Below are 21290 nucleotides of genomic sequence, written 5' to 3' on the forward strand. Positions count from 1 at the left end.
GCAGCCCATACAAATTGCCCCTTAACTACCGCTCTTTTTTGCTTATAAGGGTGGGCACTGTTAACATTTCGAATGTGTCCTTCCGGTAAATTCTAGATACAAACTTTTTTAAAACTCTATCCTTGATAATTTAACTTCCAAATAAGAAATTTAATTGGGCTCAACAGTATGGCTAAACATCAAAAAAGTAGTGGATTTATTAATGTAGGATATAAAATCCATTAATTCACTGGGTCCATCCAAAAATATTAAAATATCATTCAAAATTTTAATGTATATTTTACAATGTTCAAAAAAGTGTGAATTAAAAACAAAATTCTTCTCCCATTGTAACATAAATAAATTAGCATACAGGCCTGCACATGGGGAAACCATAGCCACACCAACTGTTTGGATAAAAAAAATCATTGTTAAAATATACACAGTTATTCTTTAAAACTAACTCAAATAGTTCATATAAATTAATTTTGGGTTGTATCGCACCTTTACATAATAAATAATCACATACCCATTCAGTACCTATATCATGGGGTATTGAGGTGTAAAGATCTCTTACATCAATGGTAATAAAAACACCAGTATCATTAAAACACAAATTATTAATTCTTTGTAAAAAAATCCCATGAATCCTTACATATGTTTGTTTCTTCTGTCACAAAACTTTTTAAGCTAATATCTAAATATCTAGCTATATGTTAAGTGATAGAACCACGCCCATTCACAATAGGGCACATTGGTGGATCTGATACATTCTTATGCAATTTTGGCAAACCAAAAATGCAGGGAGTCTTAGGGTGATGGACAGACAAAGTTATATTCATCAATGGTTAAAGAACCTTCAATAAAGATGTCCATCAATTCATCCTTTACTCTCTTATAGATACCATTTAACTCATTCAATGAAATTTTCCTGTAAGAATGTTAGTCATCCTAAAATTGTAATGAAATGTGTCCATGATGACAATTCCACCATCAAGTTTTATAATTCTCACATTCTCATTGTTTTTATTTTTTTCTAATCCGTCCATTTCACCCTTACTTAAATTAGACAAAGCTTTTTGTTTATGCAAATTCTTAACATCCAATTCACAAATTTTGTCGAATGTAGCTAAAGAAGGGTGTAGTGGTGGGTTAAACATACTTGAAATGTGCAAAGGATTACCAACATATTCAAAAGATTTAAAAAGGAAGTTCAAATTCAATTTTCTAACAAAATGTCTTATATCTACCAAAATCTGTGCAATATTAAAATTCTTTAGTGGAACAAAAGTTAATCCTTTAGAAAATAAATCACAATCATTGACATCAAATTGAAAAGAAGAGAAATTATATACATTAAAATCACCTTTAGAGTTCTTGAGAAAAAGTGTTTTCTCACAGGTGAGATTACACATGCCTCACAGGTGAGATAGCATCAGTAAGCAAAGAAGAAAGTACAGTAACAATTTTAACTTTAAAACTAATGAATGCAGCATTACTGTGAAATAAATGTCATTCATCTGAGGATCACCTTTGTCTTAACAGTTCTGCATTCTCTCACAAAAATTAAGTATTGTGACCTAGTTAAAGATAACACAGTAAAGGAAAGCATATAGCATTCCATGCACAAATATCAGAATATTTCAGTATACACTTATGTTGAACAGGTAAAGACTACAATATATAGAGTCCGGTATTAGGTTGACTGTAAGACAGACTATGAGAAGTCCAAAATGGACATCTACTGTTTTGAAAATATTCTTCACAAATAATATAGGAAAGCCACTCATTCATTCTCAAATATCCTTTTTTATCCACTTCAGAGTCCTAGGTGAGGGGTCTGCAACCTTGTGGCTCTTTCACCCCTCTGCATTGGCTCCCTGCAGCTTTGAAAAATAATGGCCACTCTACCACACACACACACACACACACACACACACACACACACACACACACACACACACACACACACACACAGTGATTGAGTGATGGACTTTAAATATTGCTCTTATAAACTTAGGAACCTGCTAGAATAATATGATTTCTGTTGCCATGCATTCCACACACACAGAGTGATTGAGCGATTCCCCTGGCAGAAGCAACATCTCCTGAAAGGTTTCCATACCTCTCAAAGTCTTACCACAAGAAATCTGGACAGAGCCACAAATAAAGGGGAACAAAGGAACAAAAATAGGAACGGACTTTAAATATTGCTTTTATAAACTTAGAAACTTGCTAGAATAACATGGTTTCTGTTAATATGCATTTTCCAAGCACACATTGTTACCTCTCTTGCAGATTTTTGCAGAATGTCCTGACTTTTGCCTGGCAAATCATTGAGGGCTGAAGTCAGAAAAAATAGATAGTTTCAGACTTCACACCCTTCAGAAAATTCATCTTAATACAAAAATCTGTTATTCTATTATTTTTCTAAGTTTATAAGAGCAATATTTAAAACGTGTCCCTATTTTTGGGCCTTTCTGCCCCATTATTTATGACTTTGCCCAGATTTCTTGTTCTAAGAGGTCAAGAGATTTGACATATATACACACACACACACACAAACACACACTGAGGAAGAGCAATCCCAACGAAGGAACAAAAATAGGGAAGGATTTTAAATAGTGCTCTTATAAATTTAGTTCTTTTATATTTAATATAATAATTATATATAAAACTTTATACACTGTGTTATCTTCATTTTTGGGGACAAATGGGTTTTGCGGCTCCCGATGAATTTTATTTGGTGGGAGGGGGCCAAAATGGCTCTCTTGATAGGGAAGGTTGCAGACCCCTATCCTAGGTGAACCACAGCCCATCTCCAGTATCATTGTATGCATGGCAGATATCAATCCTGGAAAAAATGTGCCAGTCTCTTGCAACACACACACATAACAGGGCTACTGTCAGTTCACCGACTACATGTCTTTGAAATGTAGGACAAAAACAGGACAAACAAGTCATACAAACACAGATGGCATACAGACTCCAAAGGCACCACAGCCCAGTACTTAATGGGAAAATTGAATCTTGTGAGGTTGCTGTTCTTAATACTGTATCTCCATGCTGTTCAAGAATAGATGTGCTGCTTTTAAAATTAGTCAAGATAGAATAACAGCACTTGTGTGGGGAAAAAAATGCTGCATTAGGCAAGAAAATTATCACGGCTCTTAACTGTCACTTTGCTTTGTATTTCTAGTAGCTTTCATATTTACATTATACTCAGTTTTCAGTATATTAGTACTCCTTGGACAGCGGAAGTGAAGGCAGGGCAGGTATGTGCATATTTGTTATGATAACATACCTTGTCAAGAGACTGCATAGAGGTGGACTTCCATGGCTCTTAACTGCCACTTTGCTCCATTGATCAACAGCTTAATTTCAGCTCACAATGTATAAAAATAAAACTGAGAGAGGCCATCGACTGCCAGATTTATCAAATTCACTTACTGGGTAGTAAGTGCACTGCCTGAATGCCAGCAAAGAAGAATCGTAGCCTGAAAGAAGAAAAACTAGAAAAGGGGAAAAGAAAACACTGCATTGGAAGAATCCTTATGCTGTTCAGCAAAAAACAGTTCAAGCTCCAGCTTTGGTGCAAGACAAGGCTTCATTATCTAGAGGAAAAACAAAGTTTAATGTGCTCAGAGCTGATTAAAATATACTCTGCGTTTTGTTTATTGACTCAAATAACAAAAAGCTGGAAAAAAATGTAAGAAGCTTTAAACAGCCATTGAGATGAACTAATAAAACTACAAAAATCAGAGGTTAAAATGACGAAAAAGCTTGCTGAGTAGGAGACTGCTCAAACTGTTGTGAAAATGTATAGTGGAGGACATAGCAGTCCAGGAAAACTGTCTGCTGTTACCAGAGAAATGGGAAGAAACATACTGTATTGATTTCATGAAAGCAAAATAAACAACTGGACTGGTATTCCACACCAGGATTTGTTAAATGAAAAGGTGCATCATGTGTGGTTCAAACCTGGCCACAAGAAAGCAGCCAAAACCTGTATTAGTAAAGATGCAATCGTACCAGCAAAAAGAGTTTATCCTGACAAAATTGTGGTAGAAGGACAAAGTAGTGAAAATTGGAGAGACTATTCTATTTGTGAAAAATTATTATTCAATCTACACCAGGTATAAGAAAAGCAAATTTATACAAGTAATTGTAGAATGTTAAGAGGTAGGGGTAAGATTCAAGCTGGTGTATCCAGCTGTCTTGAGACTAATTATTTTTTTCTGGAGTATCATGCAGAATTGCCTACGAAATAAACAAAAGGTTTTGCCAAGAAACAGAAGAGGACTCTTGTTTCTCATTATTCTCAAAATAAAGCCTGTAGAGAGAAACCTTTTCCAACATTCCAAAGAAAAATGCTTGTGAGACAGAAAAAAGCACAGGCATTGACTAAAAGAATTAGCTGGTCCTTGGACTTGAACCATGTCTGGAGCATTGGGAGAGATGAACAGGAAGAAGGCCAGCAACACTGAAATTTAGTGAATAAATAAATGTGAGATTATAAAGTATCAATCACATTTTAAATTTGGCTTTGCAAGAAAAGGGGAAAGATTGGGTTCCTGTTGACTGTTATACCCTACTTCATGTCTTTAATGTTTGAAACGACTCCGAGGAAGGGGAAAAAGAAATGGCAAGTAAAACAATTTTTGCTCTTAGTATTTGTATAAAGCATTTCATGATATAAATTGAATGCTGTATAGTAAAGTATTTTCATTTATAGTTGTATGTAATAAATGGTGCTTGCTTTTTTTTCTGTTTTAGTTTTATGTAATGGCTGTATTTCAATGTAAAAAGAAAGGAAAGGCTGAACAAAAGCATAAGAAAAAAATGGCTAAAAACACTTTGAACTTAAAAAAAAAAAAAAAAAACCCCAGGAAAACCACAAAAGGTTTTAAGTTAATGCTGTAACCTTGGGTTGTTGAGGAGGGAAATGCGGTGTAAAACTGAACATATGTAGAGTTAATATGGTTACTCGTACTTTTGCATAGGTAAATGTCTGAATTGAGACCTTTGGCTTATTTTATTTTATTTTTGTTTTATTTACTTGCTTACACAAAACAATGTAATGAAGTTTTCTATTTTCAAATAAATGTTCAGTGCCAATATGGAGCTTCAGAAAATTTTGGAAGAAAGTCAGCTTTCAGCAGATATTACTTATATTTGGGGATTAGCATTTAATTTGCAACAGTGAGTATGTATCTGGGGGACCTAGAGCGGAAAATATTATAAAAGAGGGTAAATTTCTGAAGACATTTATGATCATATCTGTCATGGAAGACATGAATTCAGGTGTAAGAACTCGGAGCACTCAACTGGGCTAGACTTGAAAGAAATTATATTCTGTGGGAATATGTCATGTGCATTTATCTGAAAACTTCGACCCACATCTAATAACTATTTCAAACCATGTGACATTAACAACCAAGATTAAAAATGGTGTAATGAAGTACACATAAGAGACTGGTGCTCTCCACCTACCTATTGAAAAGAGGGGAATTTAAGAAATGGATTGGAAATAATTCAAAAGTATTAAGGAAGATGGACATTTTTTCAGACATTATTGCTAGAGTATGGGATCAAATGAAATTGAGGTTTAAGAATAGGGTAGAAATAAAAGAAAAAGAAAGATGGTTAAGTAACAGGAATTATTTAGAGGGGATGACAAAGGTTTAAGTTTTACAGAATAAAGGGAATCTCGCAAAACAAGAAGAGGCACAATTACAGAGTGTTAAAGAGAAAATAAGGGAGTATCTGGATAATATGCATGAGTTTAGAAAGATTGCTATTAAGCAACTGTTTTTGACGATAAATCCAGACCACAAAAACTTAAGGACAATGACTAGGGCAACAAAGTGGACAGGGTTGTTGCCAAACCTAGGGAGCCTACAACAAGAAAAATAGCAAGGGATCTTGTATACAAGATATTTGAAATTTTATGACAGTTTGTATAAAGCAGAGAAATGTGAAAATCAAGAAAGAGTACAAATGGAAACAATTATGGAAGACTTAAGTATGTTAAGGTTGGAGGCAGATGAGGCTCAACAATTAACAGTTAAGATAGGAGTAGCTGAGATAAATACAATGACATATAATCAATCTGTAGGAAAGCTTCCAGGAAGAGATGGTATTCCTATGGAAGCTGAGGGAAGAAAATTAAGATCTGGAAGGTTTTAAAAGGAAGAGAAGCACCAGCATCCTGGAAAAAGCTCTGGTGGCTGTAACACATAAGATGATGATGACCCATCAGACCTAGCTTCATATAGGCCCATTTTAACTTTAAACCATAGGTTCATAGGTAAGTACTAGGCTAATGGCCCTGGAGCCATTGCAAGCCTAGCCCAGTAGTGTTCCCAGTCATCTGGCTTACCAGACTTAGTTCCCTGTGCCCTTATCTAGCAGTCTGATTGAAGTAATCCCCGGGGTGAATTTCCTATTTCCCATTCACTCATCAAGATCCCCCTTGAAGAGGGCCAGTGAGATGCTCTACTTGACGTGAATGGGGAGTTTACTACAGAGATAACTGGGAGACTCTGGGTTAGAAACCTGTCCCTCCAGCAGGTTCTGTTTACTGTGGTAATAAGGTTGAAGTCTTTGGAGTAAGTAGTATGGAGGGATTGGGATTTTTTCAGATGGAGCATGTCAACCAAAACTGAGTCAGATATGGCTCTGTATGTTAAGCAGAGATCGCCTCTAAGTAGGGGATATGAGACTGAGTATAGTTTGAGTCCTAAGTGCCTCATAGTGAAGAATGTATGTGGCCTCTCCAGCTGTTGGAGGTGTCTAGTGAGGTACATGCCAAATGGGGCATTTTACTCTCTAACAGGTTTGATAAGGGAGGGCATTTTACTCTATAACAGGTCTGATAAGGGATGAGTAGAGAGAGATGACTTTTTTTTTCCTGGATGAGAAACCTTTTGTGATGAGATCTCTTATAACTCCTTCAGAGTTAAGTGGGTTCCCTTCGATGTGGCAGCTTGTGGGCACCATGTTTTCCCAAAGAGAATGACTATGCATGTTTTGGCATTTAGCCTAAGGCCATGGTTTTGGCACCAGTCGTTGGTCTCCATAAGGCCTTTTGTAGGATGTCTACATCAGCTTGAGAATCAATAATAGCTCCCCATTTGCAGTCATCCATGAATTTGGTTAACCAGAGTCCCTTGGTGTTGGCTTGAACTTCAGAGAAGTAGATGCCAAACAGGAGAGGTCCCAGGACTGATCCTTGTGGGACTGCACTTGTAACTGTCTGGTAGTCAGATTTGGAGTCGGCAACTTAAACCATGTGGGTTCTGTCAGTGAGCAATTTTGCAACCCATCTTGTGACGTAAGGGTTAATGCCCAGATTAGTGAGCCTATCAATGATTACAGAGTGCGGGATGGTATCATAGCTTTTGGCTAGATCAAGGTATACTGTGTGGACAGCCTTACCTTCTTCCACTGCTCTGGTAACGGCTTCAAAGAAGTCTATCAGATTTAGCAAACATGATCTGCCTTTCACAAACCCAAACTGAGTGGGATCCAGGGTTTGAAGGTCCCCATATCATTTTTTAAATCTGTAATAATACATTCCATAGCCTTGCAGATCAGGCTCATCAAGCTGATAGGGCGGTAGTTCCCAGGGTCTGTAGTCACACCCCCTTTGTGGAGTGGGATGACTGTAGCAGTGTGCCATTCAGTGGGAACCAAGCCTGAACTGAGGTTGTAGCTGAACAGCACTCAGGAGTGGTGCCAGTTCATTTTGTAGTTCGTGCTGGACACAACCCGGTATATTATCTGACGCCATGGAAGCTGTGTTCTTAGTTTTGGTCAGTGCGGTTTTTACTTGTGCAGTTGTGATAATAGGGATTTGGTATTCCTCAGGTATGTGAGTGGACCCTTTAGGGGGTGAGGGCAGAGTAAAATTTACACTGAATCTGTCTGCCAAGATATTGGCAATGTCAGTTGGTTCAGTATAAGTGGTGCCGTTGTGTTGCAGCTCTGAGCAAATCTGCATATTGTTATGCCGATACTTGACTTACCTAAAAAAAAAAAAAAAAAAAGCCTTGTGTTGTCCTTAATATCTGAAGCAATTTTGTTTTCATAACTAGCTTTGGTGGATTTGATGAGGGATCTCAGTTTTTACTGAGATTTCCAAGGGAATTTTTCCAATCATCGGACTTTACCTTTCTCTGCAACAGTTTTTCCTTCTGTTGAGTTTGTAAATGGCAGGGTCCACCAGATTGGCTTCCTTTTCTTAGAGGAGAGCATCTTGGTTCTGTTTGGTATGGCTGTATGTACGCAGTTGTGTAGGTGCTTATACAGTGCCTTGGTGTAAGATTCAGCAGCATACTTCCATTCCCCATTTCTGATGACGTGAAGCTTGCCACATCTATTAGCTTTGGAGAAGTTTTTCACTGTGGTTTCTTTTTTCGGGGGTGGGGGCAGGATTTGGATATCAATGGTGATAGACTTGATCATACCAGGGAGGGGTCTATCACAGGAGTAGAGTAGCGGTCCCCCATGTTTGCAATGACTAGGTCAAGAATGTTTTTCCCCTAGTGGGGGTGAAGATGAGTTGGTCTAAGGCATTGGAGTTTATGAATTCTAGGAAGTGCTGGGCAAAAGAGTTGGAGCAGGAGTAGTTGTTCCAACTAATGGTGGGGTAGTTGGTCTCCCAGTATAAGGGTATTAGGCTGGACTTTAATGTTTTCCAGAGTGTCCAGGAATGCAGAGTGGCAGTCCTGAGACATTGTGAGGGATCTGTAGCAGGCCATGATATGGACTGCAGTTTTGTCCAGTGTTAACTATACCTGAAGTATTTCTGATGCATTATGTTGGGCAACAAGTCTGGAGGTGTGTGCATCTTTTATGAAGATGGATACACCTCTGCCTTTGGGGGTTCGGTCATCACATTCCTTATGACTTTGGTTCAGATTAGGGGGCCAAAAGGTGTGATATGCATTGTAACCTGGTAGTGCATGGATGCTCTCAGGAGCCTTGGACCAGGTCTCTGTTACTACACATATGTCGATGTTCTCCAGTTTGAGGAGTGACTTGAGTGTGTGCATTTTGAGGTTTAGGCTTGTATCATTGAGTAGCATAACCCTTAGGATGCGTTTGCTAGCGGATGTTATGGTGGTAAATTTATCTTCAGGGCATTGCCTAAAAAAGGCATTATAGGGTTAGCAAGGGCCTTGGCCACTATCCAGAATCCCAGGGGTGACAGATGCAGGCCATCTCTGGCAAAGCATCGCGGTCGGTCTATCATGTCATCCCAAGCAGAAAAAATCTGGATCCCCTTAGAATGACCCCAGAATCCTGGCCAATTGTTGAAGTCAGTCATTTTCTGCATGTACTGTGGTATCATTCTTAGCAATGGCAGGATGCTACTCAAGGCTAGAGTCATACCTGCCTGGGCTACAAGATCAGAGAGCTCCTCCATGTCTCTCTTCATGTAGTCCAGGGAGGTACATCTTAGGTCATTCACACCAACATGTACAATGACTGAGTCATATTTGTACTTGCTGTGGAGAGACCCAAGTGCATGCATTATGTGGCAAACCCTGGCACCTGACAGGCAGCTGACTGTGACTTTCTCCTTATTTAGCTTATTGAGTGGGATGTCAGTGTGCCTTACAATTGAAAAAACTCTATAAATGTCTGGTACAAGGAAAGGAAGCTGCAAACAGTAGATGCATTTCCTTTCCTTGTACCGGACATTTTTTATTGAGTTTTTGTAGTTTGTTTTTTCATTTTGCCTTACAATTGAATCACATATGACTAATGTGTTTGGTACATTATTCTGTCTTTTAGGCTTAGCTTGAGTGGCACACTGTTTGTGTGGGCTATGTGTCTTCTGGGTTGTGCTTGGATGAGATGGCTGCTTGCGTTCATGCCTCAGACTTCTCTATTGTTTGGGCAGATTTTTAAGAGAGCCTCAGCGAAAGAGGTTGTGTGTTTCATGTTACTATGTCATAGTGGTAGTGTGCAAACAGGGGAGCTATGTATTCTCTGTGATGTGTGTGTTAACCTCCTCCTCCTGATTAGTTGACCCAGTCTTGGATTGAGCGAGTGAAGCCTCGAGTTTGGCTGTATACTTGCATTTCTCACAAGTAGATGTGTTTGGAGGTAGGAGGAGAGGGTTGTTTGTGTACATGAGGCAATTGCTACATTGCCTCAGGATGCCCAGGTTAACGGGAGAAAGCATCGAAAACTGACCTTTGGACATGCCTGGAAAAGTGATCAGCTCTTTTAAGTACTGAGTTATTTATGCTTAGATTAAGTACTGAAGCTTTTTGTTTCCTTTATAGAAAGTTTCCTTATAGGAAGTTGAGTGCTGGTAGCTGGGGGTGAGCTTGCAATAAAAGCTACAAGATGTTTTAAGCAAGTGCTGATTTAAAGGTCTCATTGAGTGCTCAGAGATAAGTTAGCAAGGTCTAAGGGTAAATTTGAAGAGCAGACTTTAAGGCATTGGTAAACTTGAGCAAACACTTTTTTTTAATACAGAAAGATGAAAGGGATAGAAGTAGCCCAAAAATGGCCAATAAAAATACAATTTCTGAGCCGAAACCAATCCTTTAGCGACAGGCTGCTCAGAGCTTACCACTCCCACTGATAAGCAGAAAAGCTTCCCTCTATCTCAGTAAGGTCTGGGCAACACGGAAACCTCAATACCATCCTAAGATCAGCAAATCTGAAATCTGGACTATTCTAGTTACAGAAAGGTGGGAAACGAGCAAGGAGATAGTAAAGTGTCTATAATAGCTAAAAGAATAGCAATTGTGTTACCAAAATTGATAGATATGAACCAATGTGGTTTTGTAGAGGGGGATAAATATCTGCCAACATTAACAGAACAGTGATAATTCAGAGGAAAGCTGAATATAAGAAAATACTGTTTTATGGGTCTTTATGCAGGGATAGCATTCTATAAAGTAAGATGTGATTTTGAGTAGGACAATGGAATCATTTGTATTCACTGATACAATAATGAGGTTAATTAGGAGGATACATGAGTGATCTGAGGCAGAAAATTGAAGTGGGGAGGGTTCCTTCTGACAAGTTGTCTGAACAGAGGAGCCAGGCATGTATGTCTTTCCCCTTTATTTGCTTTATATTTAGAGCCATTGGCAAAGAAAACAAGGAATTCTGAATCCACGGCTATAATTAGGATGGTAATCAAGATAAGCTGGCTTTATTTACAGATGATGGTATTTTGTACCTGATAAAACCAGAAAAAAACATCTCAGTTTGTGGATCTAATAGTTTCAAGTCTTTTGCGATATAAAATTAAGGAAGATAAAGCAATGGCTAATGCAGTAAACTATGTACCCACACATGAACTGGTCCAGCAATACCCATATTGATAGGGACACAATAAATTAAGTATTTAGGAGTAAGGATTAAAAAGGATTCTTTTATGGCAGTTAAGAATATGTGGGAATATACTAAAAAGACAAAACATAAACTGAGAACCTGGAAATTCTTGTGTATGGATAGCAAGATACAAACAATGAAAATGTTCAGTCTGTTTAGTTTTGTATTTGGGTCAGTCATATTTTTATCAACCAGGGTAGAAGTTGTGGGTGGCAATTAATAAAGAGTTGAAGTATTTTATTTGGCAGGGGAAAAGGGCAAGATTCAAGTGAGATAAACTGATCTTCCAACTGAACAAGGTAGATGGATTACTTGACTTGAAGGGATATTTAAGAGTTACACAGTTAAGGCTCATATATACATAACACAAGCAGAAAGCTATAATTCAAAGTGGAAAGGGATAATGACCTGGTGGAAAATTCAAGAATTAAGGAAAGAGTGGGTTGGATGCAGATGCTTAAGGAAAATAACAGCCACACAAAATATTAGATTCATAAAGTAGCAGAAAGTATTCCAAGAACTAAGTCAACATGAGAATGAAGATGACTGCAATTAGGGGTACAAAGAATAGACAAGAGGAGGCTGGAATTTACTGGTGAAAACTGGCAAAGGAACCAAGGTATTGGGAGTAAATATCTCGACAGGAAAATGTAATAATGGGGAGAAGTCCAGAAGACATTTAGATTGCAAACTAGAGACTGCCTTCCCTATCAGGGTCTGATATTGGGAGTATAGGCAAAGAGAAAGGATGTGAGAATCCTAAGTGAAAGACATGCTCTGAAAGAGTTTTTAATTGACTCTAAAACAGGAGTTCCCGTTAAAAAGGGGTAATTGGCAGGGCATATAAAATACTGCACAACAACTTTAGGCAGATGAAGTTAGGAAAGACTGGGAAGAGAGACTGGATAAACAATTCACAAGAAAACAATATGAGGGCATGTGAATGGGTCCCAAATATACAACAAAGGCCAAAAGATTTAGGATTCACAAGGGGAAAAATTAGGAGGACATAAGGGCATATATATGATACCCAAATATGCAAAAAAAAGTCTGAAAGATTTAGGATTTTTGTATGGAAGTTTGCATGGGTATTTTTTTACCCTAAGAAGACTCTCAAATATTTCTCCTCTGGGAGAAAGCAGGTGCTGGTGGGTTTTTGTTTTTATTTGTTTATTCTTTAGGTGGAATATATGCTCTGAATTGTTTAGACACAGTAAGGCCTTGTTAAATTTAATTCATGTGGCTGCCAAAAAGCTATTACTACAACATGGAAATCAACGTCTATAACTGTATTGAATAATGTATAAAAGAAAAAGAACTGGAAGTGGGATCCTTAGTAAAGTGTTGGAGCAAATTACATTGAAAAAATAGAAATTGTGGGAACAATACTTGCAGAATGTTTTGGAGCAGTAGTGAGGTTTAAGGGAGGGCAGGGACTGATGATAAATATACAAAAGAATATATGAGATGTATAATGTTTGCAACTGGGAATATGTTAATATGGTTTGTTTTCTTTTATTTCCTATGTCTTAAGTGATTAAGTTAACACACACAAGACTGTAGATAAAATAGCTGTGCACAAAACTACGATTAATCATCGAATTTACAGTACATTGTACCTCAAAATAAGGTTCAATCACTTTGAAGACTGCAAGTTTAGTTTGTAATTATTTTTTTCTGTCCCGTAATAAATTCACACTAATCCAATTCTGATAGCAATCAGTGAAGCATTTTCAGATGCTCTGCTCATAGGGCACATGAAGTTAATACTACCTGGTTCTGCATACAATACTTCAGTTTCTCAAGGTATCATCAGACTTTTGAAGAAGCATTTAGAGTTTTTTCACAGTATTTTAGTGTTGTCATGTATCATAGCTCTTCAGATTACATTGACTTTTCAAAAAGTAAAATTCTGATCAATATACACAAAAAGATCCATATTACCATATACTGTAGCTATTTATTTTAGTCCAAAATATTGAAAGTCAGAAATTCCATGCATCTGCCATTTGATAGCATGGATAAGTTTTACGGTCTCCATCTCACATATCTGGGTTTGGGGCTAGTTCTGCAGTTTGCATGGTCTTCTTTCGCCCCTACCCTCATTTCCCGTGAGTAATCCGATTACCTTCCAACTGCCATATATGTGCTAATTTTCTGAGTACCATACATTATAATTTGTCGGTTACCCTTGCTACCGTGTGTCAGGCTGTTTTTTAAAACAGCAGACCAGGCCACTAATCTGCGAAACAAGTAAGAGCCAGGAATGCTTGCATCATGCACGCCGTGGGTAGAAGTTTTTGAATTTGTTTGAGAGGAAAACTGGGAGATGAGGTGTTTGTGCTGATAACGCTTTTCACCTTCTGCACATCATAAGAAATGACATTGATTTTAATTTCCCCAGAGTTTCTGCTCGACAGGCAATCGGCATTATGTCACACGTTGTAAAGTATTGAATTAACCCGATAAGAGAAAAACGTTAAACGATCCTTTCACTGTGCTTTGTATTATCAGCATCGGGACTTTATGTGCTTTTCTGAGGTCTCCTAAACTGTGGAGAAAGAGATTGCAATGTACTGCCCAAGAACTTGGCAACAGTTATGCTACTGATATGCGTTTGACGTCGGTCCAACTTGATCGGCAGCAGTATAAGCAGGCCCCATTATTAACACATTGTTCAGTAAACTGAAATCTGAATTTGAAAAGATCTGCTGTAACAGATCCCGTACTCAGATTTTCCAGGAGAAATAAATACGTTAAATAAACACAGAATCGTCATCTGACCAAAATAAACGGGTATATATGTGTTTACTTATTTTTGATATCTTCTTCCATGCACTTTTGGTTACTGGAAAACTGCAGCGGCATGGCTTCCTGCCTACACATATATGCAGGCAGTAAATCCCCACCCACTGTAACATTTCTAATATAATGGCTGCCACAGATGACATCTGCTCGTTTCTATTGCATGTGCGTGCCTCTCAGTGGGTCTGCATCTCTAGTGCCCGCAGAGCACTGCAGTCAAGAGGGGGAGGACAAGAAGAAGAGTGGAAGATAGGAGGGGTCAGATTCCTGCGATGACGTCAGCGAGCCAGAGAACAAATCTCTTCCGTTTCTTTAAAAGCACAACAAGGCGGAGCAGGTACCTTCAGTTAGCCAAGCTGTAGTCAGCACTAGGTGCGGGACAGCTCCCTTTGGTTTCAGCACCTCGTTTTGGGTTAGTTCAGTGCAATGCAATCACGATGAGTCTAAGGGCACAGGACTAGAGACTTGGAGTAACAGCAAACTGTGGCACTTTTTCAAGTTTTATCAACCATTTCAGAAAGGTATTTTTACAATTTGTAGCGGATTATTTACTGAGCTTTAAAAAGACTACGGTGAAACTGATAACAGTAATAATCTAAAACGTATAATTTATTTGCTTAATTTTTAACGATCATAAAAGTCATCCTGGCCCGGGCACTTCCGTCGAGTTCTGATAAATCTTGTCATTGTTTGAATGTAATCCTGACGATTTTCAGATTTAAAACACTATCGCCTGATTTTAATGTATAAAATATTTGTGCTGTGGGAAAATGTCTTTTTCCTGACATTTACTAGCATTGACTGTGTGTGTGGGGGGGTGGGGTTAAGGAGGAGAAAGGTGCTCACTTTCTTGAACAGGGATGTGTAATTATGAAAGATTGTTTTTGCAGTTTGGATACAGATTTTTTTTTTTTTTTTACAAGTATGCATTTGGAAAGGAGTTTGTGCCACCGTGCAGTGTTTGTTCAGTTTTTCAGCAAACTGCCTTGTATTATTGTTCACGTATATCTAATGAAAATATAGTTGTTTCATTGCATAACAGTCAAAATACATCCGTGTACAGCACAGTACACCTTAAAAAAAGTCTGTCTTTACAGCCTTTGATGGACAGTTGTCTTATGTAGTCTTAGGAGGTGTATTTCTAACTCTGAATTCATACCACAGTTTTATAGCAGGTGGTGGCCCAAAGGAAAATCTTGCTGCATCACTTTTCAACTTTCTAGGATACTATATAGATGTACATCTATTTTCCCTTGACTTGAGCTAACAGTCTGGTGCATAACTGTGGACCCTATATTGTAATATATCTTAAATTTGATGAGGTTATCAGTTAGAAGGGGGGTCTTTTCTTTTTCACTGCGATATAAAAATTTAAGGTCTTTAAAAGTTTTTCTAACCATATCTTAAGTATTTCATTATTTGTCATCTGTCATATTACTATACTGCTTAGAAGGTCACATTTTTTGGTGTTAAATTTCCTTTTCTTGCAAATGTTTAAATTATATCTTTTGGCTTCTCTACATTTCTTTTACTTAAATGAGTAGTAAATAAAATATCCACAAGCCACAAAGTAAAATATGCTTTAGTTTAGCTCAGAATCTATAAAACTGCAGACTGGTCCTGTTTGCATTTGTTTTGGGGGTAAAAGTTTGTCTGTTATAGACTGAATGCTTGCTGTGTAGGACTAAATATTTGACATGACTTGTGTGATGTCTGAACTGTTTTATACAAAATGGGTATGCACAAGGTTCCAAGTGATAATACCCGGCACTGCAGTAGTCTTCGCCAGTAAATCCTAGAGTTTTATAACTGTAAATATCTTCTGAAAATATGCAATTCCTGTTCATTAGTACTGAGACTAACATTACTTATTCACTTGCTGCTTGTGATTACCCAAGCAGTCAACACATTTATGTCATACATTTAAATAAGTATTATCACAGTTCATTTTTGGATCAGTGAGCTTCAGTGTTAAATAACAGGCTCTGTGGTGCAGCAGTATTTTCCTGGAAAATGGAAACCCTGTAACAATGTTCAGATCACATATATGCCTACTTTTCTTTTTTCAGTATAGTCCCATTTTATGTTTTGAATTGCTAGTATTGCATTTGAAGTCCTACCAGGTGTGCTGAATGCCCCAAATTACATTTCAGAATAAGGCATTTTAACTGCAGCAACATATAACTTCTTTTAGGTCACAGATAATCACAGATCTGGAGTTCTGCATCCTTTTTAAACACATTTTAGACTACATTTGAATTATTTCTTAAATTGCGTCATTTTGGAAGTACATTCCTCTATTTGCAAAATATAAATTCCATTAATAGTACATAAGTCCTTGTACATGCAAGTATTTAAAAGACAGTGCAACAGAATAATTTTTGATATTATTCTGTGTCCCACTTTATTTTTGTTGCGCTTACTCAGTTTGTTTTTGTATTTTATGGATGTATTTCAGCTTCTGCTGAAGCTTGCTGCCTCTGGTAGGACAGAATGCAACACTATTTTTTTCTGCTTACATTTCCCAAGAAGTCCTAGTACAGAATACATTACAGGCAAACCCAAATAGGCAGTACAAAACAAAGACTGAAGATTATGTGCAATTACTTCTTCATTAAGAATGAAGATTATGTGCAAAGACAGATTACTAAATATTAATCTTTGAGTTTTCAATAAGTCATTATTATAACTGACTTGATTGGAGGATATCATGAATATTCATTAATGCAGGTCCACTTCAGATTGAGGTCCCATCTGCCTGACTTGCTAGTAGTTCACATGGTTGTCCAGGATTGCGTAGAACTCACAGAAAGAACAGTGAGAAATGCCACTAGTGCTGTAGACAGAGTTACGTTTGTTAACTAGGTAAGCCCACTGGACACAAGGACTAGTTTCATAGATGACCTAGGAGCATTATTTGGTTATGTGACTTGCTCATAGTCGCACAAAAAGAAAACAAAAGTGGAGAAAATCAAATCCTGTACCCCAAGCTATAGGAATACGTTTCACTAGCCATTATAAACACTGCTTCAAGTAATTCTTGAATTCCTACTCTTGGCATACATAGTACAATGTACAGATGTTAATGTAATTCACTTAACCTGTAGTGTCTGCTAATTAGTGACTCAGTCATAGTGAAGAATGAAACCATTAATACTGATTGCATTTTGTTTTTGTTTTTAGGACAGTTTATTTAAGCATTCAGAATAATTAAAAGAAGGGAACAAACATGCCAGAGCAAAGCAATGACTACAGAGTTGTCGTATTTGGAGCTGGAGGTGTTGGGAAAAGCTCCCTAGTTCTGAGGTTTGTTAAGGGTACTTTTCGAGAAAGTTACATCCCAACAATTGAAGATACCTATAGACAGGTGATCAGCTGTGACAAAAGCATTTGTACCCTTCAGATTACTGACACTACAGGTAGTCACCAATTTCCAGCTATGCAACGCCTATCAATATCTAAGGGACATGCATTTATTTTGGTGTACTCCATCACCAGCAGGCAGTCCTTGGAAGAGCTTAAACCTATATATGAGCAGATAGTCCAGATCAAGGGAGATGTAGAAAGCATTCCCATTATGCTAGTGGGGAATAAGTGTGATGAGACACACAATCGAGAGGTAGACAGCAGTTTAGGTGAATCTATGTCAAAGAAATGGAAATGTGCCTTTATGGAAACCTCGGCCAAGACAAATTACAATGTGAAGGAACTTTTCCAAGAACTGCTGAATCTGGAAAAGCGAAGGACAGTAAGTCTTCAAATAGATGGCAAAAAAAGTAAGCAGCAGAAGAGAAAGGAGAAGCTCAAAGGAAAATGTGTGGTGATGTAAGACTTTGGAAAAAGCACTACTGCATGAAAGTGTGATGTTCAAAGTTAACAGTTTCTGTGGAACTAATGGGTGCAAAGCCCTGTTATAAAACATCTGTCCTTTTGCTTTGAAAAGTAAATGTAGGTAATACCAAAAAGAATCCCCAAGTGATTTGTTTGCATATTGCCCTCCTCCCCCACCCCCCCAAGGAAAATAATTCACTAGATTTCATGCCTGTCAAATGTATTCATTGTGAAGGAGTCTTATAACCAGACCATGGTATATAAAATGATGGTTTGGCAAAATGTTGCATTCATTTGCAATATGGTGCAGGTTATATATACTGACTACAATTATGGTTTGCAGTTTCATACAAATTTTGTACTGATCATTAACTAAAATGTGGAATCACATTTTGAGTATTTTGCTGACAGAATTTACTGAATAACAACTGTAGTAGTACATTTGGTGTTAAGATGGGAGATTTTAATTTTCTGGAAGTTGGTTTTAAATATTAAAAGGGTTTTCTGTAATTCATGGGCTGTGCAGCAGCTGGGATTGAAGGATTTCAGTTTAAGGTTGTTACAGTGTTTTAAATCTCAGTGCAGTCTCACTGTGTAAGTACCATCTGTTCATGCAGAACATTGATCAGAAGTGAACAGTGTGCCTTAACTGGATCCACTTTTAAAGAGATTTGGAAAACCTTTTCCACTTATTTTGTTATATTTCATCTGATGCGATGTCCACTAGATTTCAGCTGTCCTACTGATAACTTAAAGTAAAGTAATGTTCATATTAAAACTGAACTATAAAATGGTCACTGTTATTTTAAGGCATTTCAGTAGACTGAAGTTATACTTAAAATATTAAATGATCATCCCTCCCAGAGATTCTGTGCAATTCATTTTTATCAAAAACATATAGCATTATCCTGAACCGTATGACTTTTCCTAGTACAATAGTATACTCAGCTGGAAGATATGACAGAAATATGTTTGTGTTTAGTTCGTGACATCAGTCTTAACATTCTTTAATGGTCAATTGAAAACCCTTACATTAGGGAAACAAAAACAAATCTAAAGAGAAGAGAATTAGATATGTTGAATGCATTGCCATGATAACTTGTATATAATGAATTTGTATTGATTGCTAAACAGTGCCACTTTAAGTGAATTGACAAAGATGTATCACTAATGTCTGCATTTTTAAGGTTTATACAATTTATACAAATGAATAGTTAATTGGAATGTCCTTATCTTCACATCTGTCAACATGTATATTAAGCTAAAAATGTGAAGTTCAAGAAAATTAAGTTAATTTACTCTTAAGGTTTAGACTGTATAAGCAGTGACTAGGGAGAAAACGATAAAGGGGTATTGAGAGCAAATTGATTTCTGTCCAGTCACTGTGGCTTTTTGATGTAGCTGTGATAACGTATGAGGAGAGAAAAACAAGACTGAGAGCCAAGATTTCCATTAGCAGGTTATGTGATGCAGAGATTCTCTAGTCAATATGGTATAAAAGCCACAGTCATTTCCAAAGGGTGAGGACTAACTGTGAAATGCGATACTTGCTAAAGAAAAATAAGCAGGTTTGCTTTTCAATGGAATTGTAGTGAAACTTCCTAAAAGTAGCCATGACTACTGATGGCATTGGCCATTATAATTTATAGTCTGTTTCAAGGTCTGGGTGAAGTACATCCATGTGACTTGTGTGATCATGGCACTATTTATCTATAAAAATAGTATTTAAAATGTCCGTCTCGATTTGCATTGATACTCTGAACCCAGAGATGTTTCACATGTAACACTGAAGAACAGCTGAATTGCTTGAAATTACCGTTTGCACTAGTGCCTAAATCTGCATTTTCTGACTTTTTCAGCTATTCTCTGGCTGAGTTTTCATCCCTCTGCTGTAGGTATCTCTGTAAAATCAGTGTACTGTTATAATTAGCTGTGCTTCATTGTTAATGAGTACTGGAACCAATGAGAATGCATGCATAAAGAAAGTAATGCTGCTTTACACATTATGAAGTGTTTTCAGCACTTTGCCTACAATGCTTTAAATTCTAGAGATTGCATTGTTTATTGAGGCAGGCTGATGGGCAAAAATAACCACTGATGAATTTTATTTAGCAGAATACTTCATTTAAAAGTCAGTCTTGGGAAGTGTAAAGTAAGCAGGCTTTGTGGTTTCCATTGTCAGTTAGCACTGGCATAATTCTTTAAGGGGTGTAAACACTGTACATACCTATGTTGTATTCATTTGTAAGTGTTGATTCACCTGGATCTACACGTGCATTATTACTTGAAGCCATATTTGTTAGACTGCTTGTAAACTGTAAAATTATCCTTATTGTATGCAGACTGCTGAAATGTATTGAACTAGGCTCCATTGCTTCAAATGTTACACCGGGTAACACTACAGTATTTACTACAATGTAGCCTGTAGAACAGAAATTCTGAAGTCATAATTCACATCATATGTGTTGTAGGTAAAGTATCTGACATCTATTTTTATAGATGTGCAGCTTTCGTCAGAGTCTGAAAACAGTTTCTACAGTATCCTCTCTAGTTTTAGTCATGTTTGTATATAACCTGTGCACCAATGACATATGAAAAGTAAATAATTGTGGCAGAATGGCATTTTGTCTAGTGTAGTCAGTAATACAATTAAATTACTCTACATTTTCTACAGTATAATATGGTTATTTATGGAATTTTTACATGTAAACATCTATTTGTTATTTTTGAAACCAGTGTTTTTCCATAGGAAACAGTGCACTATGGGGGTTAGCTGTATAAAGAGTTAAGGATTAATTTGATATGTATTAATGCTAAAAGTTTACTTTTAGGATAATAATGTTTCATGTTTGTTAAATTACATTATTTAAATGCCTGTATATAAGTCATGTTTAAATGCCTGTATATAAGTCATCTGTGCCTATAAGTTTTATATATTGCAGTGCTTTCTTGTATATATGTATAGTAAAGACTGTATAATAAAATTTAGAATCGATAACTGGTTTCTCTGTAAATATGTGACTTGGCTCATTCTTCTGAATTCCTGGTTGAGATCAAGTTATTAAAAATGAGCATCACACACATGGTATTGTTTTATAAAGTTCATTATGGTATCAGTGTTGGCTTCAGGTTTCATTTCTTCCCAGCGCACAATAGAGACAAAGTAGTTAGCTGCTGGGACACAGAGGACAACTGGGGAGGATAAAAAACAAAAACAAATCAATAAAGTTTAGAATACATAACTCTATAAACCCCTGTTAAAAATGAAGGATGATTTCCCTACCAAAAAAAAAAAAAAAACTGCGTAT

The 21290-nt window shown here is 37.1% G+C and overlaps 1 protein-coding gene across 2 annotated transcripts in view; it reads left to right on the forward strand.

Annotated features, from left to right (window-relative positions):
- DIRAS2 (DIRAS family GTPase 2) overlaps positions 1-20977 on the forward strand; it is a 267524-nt gene extending 246547 nt beyond the window's left edge. Inside the window, exons 1-2 of one of the 2 annotated variants that reach the window (XM_044060820.1) lie at positions 14470-14672; positions 17335-20977. In XM_044060820.1, the coding sequence (XP_043916755.1) occupies positions 17381-17980 (600 nt within the window). In that variant the 5' untranslated portion in view covers positions 14470-14672; positions 17335-17380 and the 3' untranslated portion in view covers positions 17981-20977. Of the gene's footprint in view, positions 1-14469; positions 14673-17334 lie in introns of those variants that run through there. The other variant, XM_044060821.1, reaches the window with a different exon arrangement.
- The last annotated feature ends 313 nt before the right edge of the window (positions 20978-21290 follow it).

This window comes from Protopterus annectens, chromosome 2.part0, assembly GCF_019279795.1.
Source record: "Protopterus annectens isolate FY-2018-M chromosome 2.part0, PAN1.0, whole genome shotgun sequence".
In the NCBI taxonomy this organism is placed as follows: Eukaryota; Metazoa; Chordata; order Ceratodontiformes; family Protopteridae; genus Protopterus; species Protopterus annectens.